This window comes from Heterodontus francisci, chromosome 15 (assembly GCF_036365525.1).
Source record: "Heterodontus francisci isolate sHetFra1 chromosome 15, sHetFra1.hap1, whole genome shotgun sequence".
NCBI lineage: Eukaryota > Metazoa > Chordata > Chondrichthyes > Heterodontiformes > Heterodontidae > Heterodontus > Heterodontus francisci.
In genome coordinates this window covers 19,772,459-19,787,369 of record NC_090385.1, presented here as the reverse complement: position 1 = coordinate 19,787,369, position 14,911 = coordinate 19,772,459, and the positions used below count along the sequence as shown (strand labels likewise).

The 14,911-nt window shown below is 44.3% G+C and overlaps 1 protein-coding gene across 3 annotated transcripts in view; it reads right to left on the bottom strand.

Moving 5' to 3' along the window:
- The window catches only part of ophn1 (oligophrenin 1), a 211,343-nt gene that overhangs the window by 87,890 nt on the left and 108,542 nt on the right, over positions 1 to 14,911 (bottom strand). For all 3 annotated transcript variants that reach the window (XM_068047210.1, XM_068047211.1, XM_068047212.1), the window contains exons 10-11: positions 9,838 to 9,920; positions 3,808 to 3,886 (exon numbers count right to left, since the gene is read on the bottom strand). In XM_068047210.1, coding sequence (XP_067903311.1) covers positions 3,808 to 3,886; positions 9,838 to 9,920 — 162 coding nt within the window. The remainder of the gene's footprint in view (positions 1 to 3,807; positions 3,887 to 9,837; positions 9,921 to 14,911) is intronic.

The window sequence follows — 14,911 nt, the reverse complement described above, 5'->3', positions numbered from 1 at the left end:
GAATTAAATGTAATATATCCTAGTTAGCAGACGACACAAAGCTGGGTGGGAGTGGGAGCTGTGAGGAGGATGCAGAGAAGCTCCAATGTGATTTGGGCAGGTTGAGAGAGCAAATACATGGCAAATGCAGTATAATGTGGATAAATGTGAGGTTATCCACTTTGGAGGCAAAAACAGGAAGGGGGATTATCTGAACGGCGATAGATTGGGAAAGGGGGAGGTGCAGTGAGACCTGGGTGTCCTTGTGCACCAGTCGCTGAAAGTAAGCATGCAGGTGCAGCAGGCAGTTAAGAAGGCAAATGGTATGTTGGCCTTCATAGTGAGAGGATTCGAGTACAGGAGCAAGGATGTCTTGCTGCAATTATACAAGGCCTTGGTGAAACCACATCTGGAGTATTGTGTGCAATTTTGGTCTCCTTATCTGAGGAAGGATGTTCTTGCTATGGAGAAAGTGCAGCAAAGGTTCACCAGACTGATTTCTGGGTTGGCAGGACTGATGTATGAAGAGAGATTGGGTCGATTAGGCTTGTATTCGCTAGAGTTTAGAAGAATGAGAGGGGATCTCATAGAAACCTACAAAATTCTAACAGGACTGGACAGACTAGATGCAGGAAGGATGTTTCCGATGGCGGGGGAGTCCAGGACCAGGGGTCACAGTCTAAGGATAAGGGATAAGCCATTGAGGACTGAGATGAGGAGAGATTTCTTCACCCAGAGAGTGGTGAACCTGTGGAATTCTCTACCACAGAAAGCAGTTGAGGCCAAATTATTAAATATATTCAAGAAAGAGTTAGACATAGTTCTTAGGGCTAAAGGGATCAAGGGATACAGGGAGAAAGGGGGAACAGGGTGCTGAGTTTGGATGATCAGCCATGATTGTATTGAATGGCGGAGCAGGCTCGAAGGGCCGAATGGCCTACTCCTGCTCCTATTTTTCTCCGTTTCTAACCTGGTGCTGCGTCTGCCTCAGCTCATCTGCTGCCAAAACCCTCATCCAGGCCTTTGTTACCTCCTATACTTCACTATTCCAATGAACTCCTGGCCAGCCTCCCATATTCTACCCTTTGTAAGCTTGAGTTCATCCAAAAGTCTGCTGCGCTTGTCCTAACCTCACCATCCTGGGGGTTATTGTTGACCAGAAACTGAACTGGACCAGTCACAAAATACAGTGGCTACAACAGCAGGTCAGAAGCTGGGAATTCTGCAATGAGTAACTCGCCTCCTGTCTCCTCAATGCCTGTCCACCATCTACAAGGCACAAGTCAGGAGTGTGATGGAATACTCTCCACTTGCCTGGATGAGTTCTGCTCTAACAACACTCAAGAAGCTAAACACCAGCCAGGATAAAGCAGCCCGCTTGGCACCCCATCCAGCACCTTCAACATTCACTCCTTTAACCACCCATGCACAGTGGCAGTAGTGTGTACCATCTACAAGGTGCACTGCAGCAACTCACCAAGTCTCCTTCGACAGCATCTTCCAATCCCATGACTTCTACCACCTACAAGGACAAGAGCAGTAGATGCATGGGAACACGACCAGCTGCAAGCTCCCCTCCAAGCCACACACCATCCTGACTTGGAACTATATCACCGCTCCCTCACCGTTGCTGGGTCAAAATCCTGGAACTCCCTCCCTAACAGGTGTACATACACCCCAAGGACTGCAGCGGTTCAAGAAGGCAGCTCACCAACACCTTCTCAAGGGCAATTAGGGATGGGCGATAATTGCTGGCCTGGCCAGTGACACCCACATCCCATGAACAAATTTTCAACAAAAAGCTCACACCAAGTCCCATTCCAATATCACCCCTGTGCTCGCTGACCTACATTGGCTCCAGGTTCAGCAATGCAGAGATTTTAAAATTCTCATCCTCATTTTCAAATCCCTCCATGGCCTCGTCCCTCTCCATTGCTGTAATCTCCTCCAGCCCCACAACCCTCCAAAATATCCACGCTCCTCTAATTTTGTGCTATTGAGCCTCCCCGATTTTAATCACTGTCAAATTTTGTTTTAATACTGCTCCAGTGAAGCACCTTGGTGCCTTTTACTGTGTTTAAGGCATTATTATATAATACAAGCTGTTGTTGTCATTCAATATCAAGGAACCCACCACCCATCAGTTTGCAGTAGATGCCAGAACACAAGCACTGGATAAAGGTTGCATCATGTAATAACTTTCCTTCCCCGAAATATAGGAACAAACAAAAACAGCAATGTCACAATGACCAGATAATCATCTTTAAGTGAGAGTGGTTGAGTGATGAATATTGCCCAGGACTCCCCACACATTTAGCCTGTTGCTAAAGATATGTAGAAGGATTTGGATTTCTAACTCAGCAAACAAATGGCAATTTAAATTTACTGAATTTTGCACCTTGTGCAAAAGGTTTTAATGAATGGATTAGAATTCACACAGAATAAAGGAGAAAGGAAGTTGGAAATAAATTGTAGATTTTTCTCGTTCAATATCCAATGTGTCAAAGCAACTGAACGAACTGAATGTGGAGAGATGAGGCCCAAACAGCAAAATAATGGAGATCGTCATATAGGAGGAGCAAAGTTTTATATCTTTCAAACTGAGCATGACACCCCATGCCGGTTTTGTAACTGCAGCTGGTTAGAAAAGGGGCCTTTATCACAGATACAGGTTCCGTCCTAGATTGGTCACATCTTATTTAAATTGTTGCTCGTCCAAAGTTACTGCTCCTAATTGGATTCCTTTTGCTCTTTGTCTTTGAAAACTTCTGGGTAGAGTGAATATACTGTCTGGCGGCCTCAGGTCCATAGCATAGGAGTTTACTCCAGTACCTGGTACAAACCTCAGTGACAATGGATGGATTGCTGACTCCACGGGGGTCACGTTAACAATGCACCAGGTGGGAAAACCGTGGGGAGCAGGTGGAATGCTGCTTATACACTCCACTCTATAATCACTCTCTGCTGACTTCAATGGAAGTGTGAAAAATCCAGCAGGATGCTCAAATAACATTCCATCCAATTCTGTGTTTCCCACCTGGCTAGGTCGGTTAAAATTGCCCCCGATGTTTCACAAAAGGAGGCTGTCTTACCAAAAGAAAGATTCTGTTCTGCTTTGTCTCAAACTAAGCAACAGGGGAGGTTATTTTGTCACCTCCCATCCAATGCAGATGATTCTCAACAGAGTGCTCAAACATTTCCCCTGTTGTGAAAGGTTCTGCTTTTGATGTGACGTACAAGCAGCTTCCTGGACCAAGTACATTTACTGCAGCCTTTCCCTTTGCATGTTTCAGTGTCAAGCTAGTACAAGAACATAAAAAACGGAAGCAGTAGACCATTCGGCCCTTTGAGCCTGGTCTGCTGCTCAGAACTCCATGGAGCTGCAAGAGCCAAGATAGATTCGGTTACGGGATTCTTTAAAAAAAAAAGGCTCTACAAATTTTGATATAATTTTTGCATCAGAAGTTGAATGTTATTTAATTGCTGATTTACTTTGCTTCAGAACTATATGGTCCATCAGTGTGATGTGTAAATTGGGTAATCCATACTATTCCCAGTATATACTTCAGCAGTACAAGGGTAGATTGCTGACCTTCAGCTATGCTATCCTCGTCAGGTCACACACAAGGTTAAGTTTCCATTTCTTGCCTGTGTAATGAAGTCTGTTGAGAAAACTGAAATTGTAACTGCACTGAAAGGATTCACAGCGCATTTGCCTGCCCTGTTGGCTGGGAAAGTGCGTTCCATGAAAGGTGAGAGTATGGAGATGCAAATCAATCAACTTTATAAAAAAAAAACTAAGCAAACAGAATATGGCAAGATACTCACTGGCTCTTTGCCATCCATTGCCTCAATCCATAACCTTCTGTTGGCTTCCGAAAGCGCTTGGAGTGTGACCGGGCCTTGCCTATGAAAGGAAGATTTGTTTCGAGTTTACTGCAGAACTAGCAGAGAGCCGCAAAACATTTGCAGTCAAATTATTATCTTTATTGCCACAGTATTTCTTTAAATACAGGATTTCTAGTTATTCTTTCACCAAAGGCTTTAACAGAATCAAAACTTCTCGCTCTGGAAAAAGCTACATAAAGCTGTCCATGTGTAAAAACAGGCCTAGGAATACAAATACAAATTTTGTCAAGACTCTGGCCTTGTGACTTGTTTATAGTGTCATGCAGACCCCCACCTGCCAAGAGTGAGGCACATTAATTTCACCACATGGACATGAATGTCAAATTGGTGCTGGGAAGAAGAGAAGGCCTGTGACAAGGGGTTGCCAGGCCCCTGGCTGAAAAGACATTTTTGCATATTAACAGACAGTGTTTAGAATAAAGGAGCTATCCCCTGCTCCAATACAATCCACAAACAGACGTGGTCAAACCAGTTAGTCACATGACTAACCTGCTTGGCAGTCTGTTTTTTTTTTTCTGAATTGTAGAGTTTGAATTGAGAGTCTGCAGAAAGCAGAATGCTCCTGGACTAAAGCAGACCTCCTGTCTGTCTGCCTACTCCCATCTTTTTTTCCCAGAACTCCAAATCCACTGAAGACACATGAACCCCAAGAGAGAAAAGTCTCCTACAGTGAACAAGGTTTAAGAAGAATACTGAGCCCCAACGAAAAGCAAGATCCATCCACAATAAAGGACACTACAGGGAGGTCGAAGAACTGTAACACACAAAACGTCTTCAGATATTGCCTCAAACTTTTCCACTTTATTTCTTCTGTTTTCTTTCTCTCTATCTACATGTGTGTATCGTTTATGCATGCAAGCGTGGGTGTGTCGTGTACCGTAGGCGTCAACCGAATTAGAGTTCAATTTTAATAGGTTTAAAGAAGAAAGATTGAAATTTAAGACCTGTTTGTGCTGGTTTCTTTGCCTTATAATTGGAAAGCAGTGAACAAGGATTCACCAAGGGGGAGTTAAAAACACGGTGTTTTTAAAATTAAAACCTGTTACAGTAAGACCAGGTGAAGGCTGAAATGGAACCCTAGACCCCTACTCACCTGGTCATAACAATAATCATAGAATATAAAAGTCTAATTGTGAACTGTTTTCTCCAGAGTTGAAAAGGCAGGTTAATATCTGATGAGCTCAATATTATTTGAAGAGTAAACACTCTATTTCCTTGAAATCTGCCTGTTATAATTTCAGCATCTATCAATCATCGAAGAAAACAGCTTCCTCATCAATCTCGTTCTATGACAAAGTCTTTGTTAAGGATTCAAGTTTCAAAGCAAGATTATAATTGCTCCTTCCTCGAGTGCAGGTTTGTGCAGGGCATGCCCATTGGAGTCAGACTGTGTAGAAACTTTGGAGGGCATAGACTGTTATCATCATCTTCATTTTAGAATTCAATGCTGATGCAGTAGGACAGCAAGTGAAATAAATGAGGGGGAACTAGTAAATAAGGCCAGTAAGACTAAGAGGAAGAGCAGGCAGGGAGGTGTTGCGGAGCACAGCGGGACTGGTGGTCTGAAGTGCATTTGTTTCAATGCGAGAAGTATAACAGGTAAGGCAGATGAATTTAGAGCTTGGATTAGTACTTGGAAATATGATGTTGTTGCTATTAGAGACTTGGTTGAGGGAAGGACAGGATTGGCAGCTAACTGTTCCAGGATTTAGAAGCTTCAGGCGGGATAGAGGGGGATGTAAAAGGGGTGGGGGAATGGCATTACTTGTTAAGGAGAATATCACAGCTGTACTGCAGGAAGACACCTCGGAGGGGTCGTGCAGCAAGGCAATATGGGTGCAGTCACGATATTGGGGGTTTTCTACAGGCCTCCCAACAGCCAGCGGGAGGTAGAGGAGCAGATATGTAGACAGATTTTGGAAAGATGTAAAGGTAACAGGGTTGTAGTGGTGGGTGATTTTAACTTCCCCTATATTGACTGGGACTCACTTAGTGTTAGGGGCTTGGATGGGGCAGAATTTGTAAGGAGCATCCAGGAGGGCTTCTTGAAACAAGATGTAGATAGTCCAACTAGGGATGGGGCCATACTGGACCTGGTATTGGGGAAGAGCCCAGCCAGGTGGTCGAAGTTTCAGTAGGGGATCATTTCGGTAACAGTGACCATAATTCGTTTTAAGATACTTGTGGATAAGGATAAGAGTAGTCCTCGGGTGAAGGTGCTAAATTGGGGGAAGGTTAATTATATAATATTAGGCTGGAACTGAAGAATTTAGATTGGGGGCGGCTGTTTGAGGGTAAATCAACATCTGACATGTGGGAGTCTTTCAAACGTCAGTTGATTAGAATCCAGGACCAGTATGTTCCTGTGAGGAAGAAGGATAAGTTTGGCAAGTTTCGGGAACCTTGGATAACACGGGATATTGTGAGCCTAGTCAAAAAGAAAAAGGAAGAATTAGTAAGGGCTGGAAGGCTAGGAACAGATGAATCCCTTGAGGAATATAAAGACAGTAGGAAGGAACTTAAGCAAGGAGTCAGGAGGGCTAAAAGGGGTCATGAAAAGTCATTGGCAAACAGGATTAAGGATAATCCCAAGGCTTTTTATACGTATATAAAGAGCAAGAGGGTAACCAGGGAAAGGGTTGGCCCACTCAAGGACAGAGATGGGAATCTATGCGTGGAGCCAGAAGAAATGGGCGGGGTACTAAATGAGTACTTTGCATCAGTATTCACCAAAGAGAAGGACTTCGTGGATGATGAGCCCAGGGAAGGGAGTGTAGGTAGTCTCAGTCATCTCATTATCAAAAAGGAGGAGGTGTTGGGTGTCTTGCAAAGCATTAAGGTAGATAAGTCCCCAGGGCCTGATGGGATCTACTCCAGAATACTAAGGGAGGCAAGGGAAGAAATTGCTGGGGCCTTGACAGAAATATTTGCATCCTCATTGGCTACAGGTGAGGTCCCAGAGGACTGGAGAATAGCCAATGTTGTTCCTTTGTTTAAGAAGGGTAGCAAGGATAATCCTGGAAATTATAGGCCGGTGAGCCTTACGTCAGTGGTAGGGAAATTATTAGAGAGGATTCTTCGGGACAGGATTTACTCCCATTTGGAAACAAACGAACTTATTAGCGAGAGGCAGCATGGTTTTGTGAAGGGGGGGGGGGGGGGGGGGGTCGTGTCTCACTAATTTGATTGAGTTTTTTGAGGAAGTGACAAAGATGATTGATGAAGGAAGGGCAGTGGATGTTATCTATATGGACTTCAGTAAAGCCTTTGACAAGGTCCCTTATGGCAGACTGGTACAAAAGGTGAAGTCACACGGGATCAGAGGTGAGCTGGCAAGATGGATACAGAACTGGCTGAGTCATAGAAGACAGAGGGTAGCAGTGGAAGGGTGCTTTTCTGAATGGAGGGATGTGACTAGTGTTGTTCCGCAGGGATCAGTGCTGGGACCTCTGCTATTTGTAGTATACATAGATGATTTGGAGGAAAATGTAGCTGGTCTGATTAGTACGTTTGCGGACGACACAAAGGTTGGTGGAGTTGCGGATAGTGACGAGGATTGTCAGAGGATACAGCAGGATATAGATCGGTTGGAGACTTGGGCGGAGAAATGGCAGATGGAGTTTAATCCGGACAAATGTGAGGTAATTCATTTTGGAAGGTCTAATGCAGGTGGGAAGTATACAGTAAATGGCAGAACCCTTAGGAGTATTGACAGGCAGAGAGATCTGGGCGTACAGGTCCACAGGTCACTGAAAGTGGCAACCCAGGTGGATAAGGTAGTCAAGGCGGCATACGGCATGCTTGCCTTCATCGGTCGGGGCATAGAGTATAAAAATAGGCAAGTCATGCTGCAGCTGTACAGAACCTTAGTTAGGCCACACTTAGAATATTGCGTGCAATTCTGGTCGCCACACTACCAGAAGGACGTGGAGGCTTTGGAGAGGGTACAGAAGAGGTTTACCAGGATGTTGCCTGGTCTGGAGGGCATTAGCTATGAGGAGAGGTTGGATAAACTCGGATTGTTTTCACTGCAACGACGGAGGTGGAGGGGCGACATGATAGAGGTTTACAAAGTTATGAGCGGCATGGACAGAGTGGATAGTCAGAAGCTTTTTCCCAGGGTGGAAGAGTCAGTTACTAGGGGACATAGGTTTAAGGTGAGAGGGGCAAAGTTTAGAGGGGATGTGCGAGGCAAGTTCTTTACACAGAGGGTGGTGAGTGCCTGGAACTTGCTGCCGGGGGAGGTGGTGGAAGCAGGTACGATAGCGACGTTTAAGAGGCATCTTGACAAATACATGAATAGGATGGGAATAGAGGGATACAGTCCCTGAAAGTGCAGAAGGTTTTAGTTTAGGCAGGCATCAAGATCGGCGCAGGCTTGGAATGGCCTGTTCCTGTGCTGTGCTTTGTTCGTTGTTTTAATTCATCTGACAGCTTCTCTAAAACTTTTTCATTCAAATCTGGTCCATCTTCATTTTTAGCCCAATGTATAGCTTTCAAATAATAAGTTGCATCAGATAATTGTCCCTGCCATTTTGACCCACTCAGCAATTCCATCATCTCATCCATCCCTCCCATGCCATTCCCATCTGGAAACAATCTCTCCACTCAGAGTAACTTTGTTGGGCTCCCCTTACTTTCCGCTCTTTTTATTCTCCACAACCTGCATCCCACCACCACCGCCAACGGTTGGCAGCTGCACATACATCATAAGCTCCAGTCCTTTGTGTGCCAGGCACCACCCACCAAATAAACCCAGTAACAGACCCACCCCTTAAATTGACCAATCAAAACCGTCTGGACAGACAAAAATGCAGTATTATTACAGGTGAGGAAGAAGAAAAGAAAAAGTGAAAGACTTGGTTCATACAACCTCAGGATGTCTCAAAGTGCTTCATAGCCAAAGAACAACTTTGGTGAAGTGTTGTCACTGTTGTAAATGTTGGAATTACGGAAGCCAATTTGTGCACAGCATGATCCCACAAAAAAGCAGTGTGATAATCTGTTTAAGATCTGATATTGGTCAAGGGATAAATATTTGCCAGGACACTGAGGCGAGCTCCCCAGTTCTTCAAAATAGTGCAATGAAATCTTTGGCGCCCATTTGAGGGGGCAGACAGGGCCTCAGTCTAACATCTCACCTGAAGGACGGCACCTCCAACAGTGTAGCACTCCCTCAGTCCTACACTGGAGTGCCAGCCTAGATTTGGTGCTCAAGTCTCTGGAGTGGGACTTGAACCCACAACCATCTGACTCAGAGTAGAGAGTGAGTACCCACTGAGTCCCGGCTGAACGGGTATATTTTCTGTTTTATTAGCAGCATTCCTTCTTAAACAGGCTCCCAGACACTCCTCGTGTTATTACACTCCCAAGTGGAGTTGTGACAGAACAAAAAGATGAGAAGAAGTCTATGTGGTTTAATTGACATGCCCACCATCTTGGACATGGCGGAGTGGAGAAAGAGGGGACTCTAACACCATAGCCACCCATCTCCCCGTTAGTCGCAGATTCAGGCTCAGCCTCTCAAGCTGGAGACACTAATCCAAACTGGCATGACAGATGGAATGCCAGCTTTCCTTCTAATACAGAGCAATCCCCATGGAGCAGCCCAACAACCACAGAGACTGAAGTAGCAAGACGACGATGGGGGGCATGGCATCATCTGTCAGGTCTTGGACCAAGAGGGGATCAAAACATCAAGACATATGCCTCCCATCAACACTTTACATAATGCTGATGCTCATGGACGTATATTCAGGATTGATTAATGAATGCAACATGGTTACTACAGGCTTAAAAAAAAATAACATTAAGTCAAATACTCTGCCAGCATGTGTGTTAGGTATTGCATTGTCACTGCTGTTTCTAGCTTGTTGCTCTTAGCAACAGCAGTCTTTGACCATCTGCTGCTTACCACAGTCTTTGCCTCAATCAGTAACATTCCTTTACCTTTCAAAGGTCTCAATATCGAAGCAGAATCGCTTGTCAATGGATTCGGATTTTCTCCTAATGCAGGACTTCAGTTTAAATTCCTAGACAAAAGTACAAAATGCAGATTGAATTACAGTTCAGATTGTCCACAATCACTTTGAAATGTTTTTTTTGAGTCAGAATCCTTGGCAGTGCTTCGCCCAAACTCCATGACCAACAATTCACCCACAGCAAACAACTTGCATTGGTATAGCGCTCTTAAAGGAGCGAACGTCCCAAGGTGCTTCACAGGAACAGATTCAGACAAACATCAACATTGAACCAAAGGTTCATTAGCCCACAGGTGACCAAAAGCTTTGAGAAAAAGAGGTAGATGTTAAAGAGTGCGGTAAGGTGGGAATTCCAGAATTTGAGAGAGATAAGAGAGCAGCAGCAGACAGAGAGACCGGCAGCAGGGATAAGAGAGCAGCAGCAGAGAGTGACAGCACAGTGAGACCGGCGGAAGGGATAAGAGAGCAGCAGCAGAGAGTGAGTATTTGTTTTTCTTTCGAAACTAGGGCATTCATACAAAATTTGAGCTGGGAAATTAAAACTTTCAGTCGGGGTAAGTATAACACTAAGTGAATTAGTAAGTATATTAGCACGCAGCAGATCGAGAGGCATTAATTAATATTAAATAGTTTAAACAAGGTACTAACTAAGTTACAAAAGAGGGAATAGGGTTTTTTTGATCATGGATGGCAGCTGCGACCTGTTGCTTGCAATTGCTGCATCATGTGGGAACACCAGCACACTTCACGTGTCGTGGGCAACCATGTGTATAGGAAGTGTCTCCAGCTGCTTGTGCTCAAGCTCAGGATTTCCGAGATCAAGGGGCAGATGGAGTCACTGCGGAGCATTAGGGAGCAGGAGAGTTTCCTGGATCATACTTTCCAGGAGCTAGATTCAGGATACTTGGTGGATGTTCATCCGGAAGATTAGGAAGAGAGAGGAGGTGCAGGAGTCTTCAGGGTATGTGCCACTCTCAAACAGATACTCAGTACTGGAGACTGCTGGGAGTGACGATACCCTGAAGGAGTGCAATCCAGACCATGGAATGTACAGGAGGAGTAGAAAGGTGTAGAAATGCATTTGTTAGAGGAGATTCCATAGTCAGGAGGACAGACAGGCATTTCTGTAACAGTCATCGTGAGTCCTGCATGGTGTGTTGCCTTCCTGGTGCCAGGATAAAGGACATCACAGAGGGTGCAGGATATTCTGTAAGTGGAAGGGAGCGAGCCAGAGTTGTGGTACACCTCGGTACCAACAACATAGCAAGAGCAGGTGATGAGATCCTACGATCAAATTTTCCAGAGCTAGGGAGGAAGTTGAAGAGTAGGACCTCAAATAGTAATCTCTGGATAAGTCCAAGTGCCGCGCATTAGTGAGAGTAGAAATAAGAAGATAGGGAGGATCAATGTGTGGCTGGAAGCATGGTGCAGGAGGGAGGGCTTCATATTCTCAGGGCATTGGGACCACTTCTGGAGCAGAAGGCACCTATGCAAAAGGGATGAGTTGCACCTCAATAGCACTGGGACCAATGTCCTCATGGAGAGATTCACTAGTGTGGTTGGGCAGTGGTTTAAAATAAATTGGCAGGGGGATGGACACCAGTATCTGGAAGTAGAAAAGAGGAATAAGGTGCATGATGTGGGAGTGTTGGACTGTACTAGAGAAGGGAGTAGTTCCATATTAGATAGAGGCAGACTGGGAAGGGCTATGATTAATGCAAAGACAGGATTACAATGCATGTATACAAACGCAGAAAGTGTGGTGAATAAGTTTGGTGAGCTACAAGCACAATAGCAGTATGGGAATATGATGCCGTGGCAATAACAGAAACGCGGTTTAAAATGGTGAGCACTGGGTGTTTAATATACGAGGACATAAAGTGTTCAGAAAAGATAGAGAAGGAAAAAAGGGAAGCGAGGTGGCAGTACTGATTAGGGAAGGCATTGTAGTGTTGGAAAGAGGGATATCTTTGAATGAGCAAGGACAGAACCCATTTTGTTATGAATTGTGAAGAAAAAGGATATGATCATGCTACTAGAGGTATTCTACAGGCCTTCAAATAGCGAGAGAGAGAGATAGAGGAGCAAATATGCAGGGAAATCAGAGATGTGCAAGAACTGTAAGAGTGGTGACATTGGGAGACTTGAATTACCCAAATATTGATTGGGATAACTGGAGAGTAAAAGGAAAGGTGAGGGAGGAATTTCTGGATTGTGCTCAGGAGAACTTCCTTGATCAGTATGTTCTCAGCCCAACTAGAATGAAGCATTGCTGGATCTGGTGCTGGGAAATGAGGTGGACCAAATGGACCAAGTGTCTGTCGGGGTGCACTCGGGTAAGAGTGATCATCATATCATAAGGTTTAGGCTCATAATGTAGAAAAGCAAGGAATGATACAAGGGTAGAACGGCTAGATTCGAAGAGGGTTAATTTCAATGTGACAAGAAGGGATCTAGCCAGAATAAAATGGAACCAAAAACTGTAACGGAACAATGGCGTTTATGAGATGCTTCAGGTAAAGGCTAGGTAAATTCCATCAAGAGCGAAATTTAGGGAAACCAAAAACAGGGCTCCTTGGATTACAAGGGAGATAGAGATTATGATGAAACAAAAAGAAAAGAGTGTGTATGATGCATGTCAGGTGAATTCTTCAAGTGAGAATCAGGCCAAATACATTAAATTGAGGGGGGCGGTGAAGAGGAAAATAAGACTGGAAAAGAGCATACAAGAATAGAATAGCAGTCAAAATAAAAGGGAACCCAAAAATCTTCTTCCAGCATGGAAATCGTAAGCAGTGGAGTGGGGCCTAGGGAGAAAGAAGGTAATATATGCTCAGAGGCATAGGGCAAGGTTGGAATACTTAGAGTACTTTGGATCAGTGTTTACTAAGGAACAAGAATCAGCAAAATATCAGCAGAAGCAGAGAAAATAGAGGCATTGGATAGGGTAAAAAGTGAGAGGGAGGAGGTACTGAAAAGACAGGTTATGCTTGGGGTAGATAAGTCACCTGGCCCGAATGGCTTGCATCACAGTTTGCTAAAGGAAGTGGGGGTGGAGATAGCGGAAGGACTTGTCATAATCTTCCAACCTTCCCTAGATATGGGGAGGTGCCGAAGGATTGGAGTGTGGCATATATGGTACCTTTGTTCAAGAAAGGGTGTAAGGACAGTCCTAGCAACTACAGGTCAGTTAGTTTCAGTGATGGATAGGCTTTTAGAAACAATAAATCAGGGAAAAAAAATTAACAGGCACATGGAGCAGTTTGAGTTAATTAAGGATAGCCAGCATGGATTTGTAAAAGGCAGTTCGTGTTTGATTAATGTAATTGAATTCTTTGATGAAGTAACAGAGAAGGTTGTTGAATGGGAATGTGGTGGATGTTGTCTATGTGGATTTTAAGAAAGAGTTTGACAAAGGACCACATAAAAGACTAGTTAACAAAATTGAGGCTTGTGCAATAGGAGGGTCAGTGTCCAATTTGATAAAAAAAAAAAGACTGGTATAAGGACGGAAAACAGCAAGTAAATGGTTGTTTTCAACTGGAAGATGGTAGAGAGTGGTGTTCCCCAAGGTTCAGTGCAAAGACCACTGCTTTTTTTTTTTTGCTATATATAAAAATGACATGGATCTTGGAGTACAGAGCAAAATTTCAAAATTTGCTGATGATACCAAACTTGGAGGAGTGGCAGTGAGGATGATACAAACCATCTGCAACAGGACATAGATAGGCTGGCAGAATGGGCAGACAAGTGGCAGATGGAATTTAATATGGACAAGTTAGAGGTGATGCATTTTGGCAAAAGGGACAGGGTGAGGCAATATATACTTAATGGCACAGTTATAATGAGCGTGAAGGAACAGAGGGACCTGGGGGTGCATGTGCATCGATCGTTGAAGATTTCAGGACATATTGAGAGAGTAGTTAGTAAAGCATATGGATCTCGGCTTTCATAAATAGAGGTACTGAGTACAAAAGCAGGGAAGTTATGCTAAACTTTTATAAAGCTCTAGTTAGGCCACAACTAGAGTATTGCGTCCAGTTCTCGTCACCACACTATAGGAAGGATCTGAGCATCCTCGAGAGGGTGCAGAGGAGATTTACCAGAATGGTTCCAGGGATGAGGGATTTTAGCTACAAGGTTAGGTGGGAGAAGCGGAGGTTATTCTCCTTGGAGAAAAGGAGATTGAGGGGAGATTTCATAGAGGTGTACAAGATTATGACAGGCTTAGATAAGTTAAACACGGACAAACTATTCCCATTAACTAATGGTACAAGGACTAGGGGACAAAGATTGAAGGTTTTGGGCAAGTGATGCAGGGGGATGTGAGGAAAAACGTTTTTTATGCAGCGAGTGGTAATGACCTGGAACTCGCTGCCAAGGAGGGTGGTGGAAGCGGAAACAAGCAATGATTTCAAAAGGAAATTGGATGGACACTTGAAGGAAATAAAATTGCATGGCTACGGGGATATAGAGTGGGGAGTGGGACTGACTGGATTGTTCCTGTAGAGCCAGCATGGACTCAATAGGCCAAATAGCCTCCTTCTACACAGTATATGACTCATTCAGGGTATAGGCAGCTGAAGGCACGGACGCCAATAGTGAATCGATGAAAACTGGGGATGAACAAGAGACCAGAATTGGAGTAGCTCAGATTTCTCAGAGGATTGTCAGGCTGGAAGAGATAGCTAGGGCTGAGGCCATGGAAGGATTTGAACACAAAGGTGAGTTTTTTTTTTTTTTAAAAAGAGAGGCATTGATGGACTGGAAGCCAATGTAGGTCAGTGAACATAGCGGTGATAGGAAGTAGACAGCTACTCACACTTGGAGCTGCTATTTCCAAGTGTGCCAGGGAGGGCAGTTCGAATCCAAGCATATCCCCAAAGTGAGAGAGGAAAATAACCACTAGCAGAACAAATTGATTAAGATGGCATGTTCCACAATCTAAAAATTGTTTTTTCACTCACAATATGGACCCCAGATTTTCCCTCACTAGATAGCATGAGAAGGGACAATGATGAATCTCCGCTTTGACAACATCC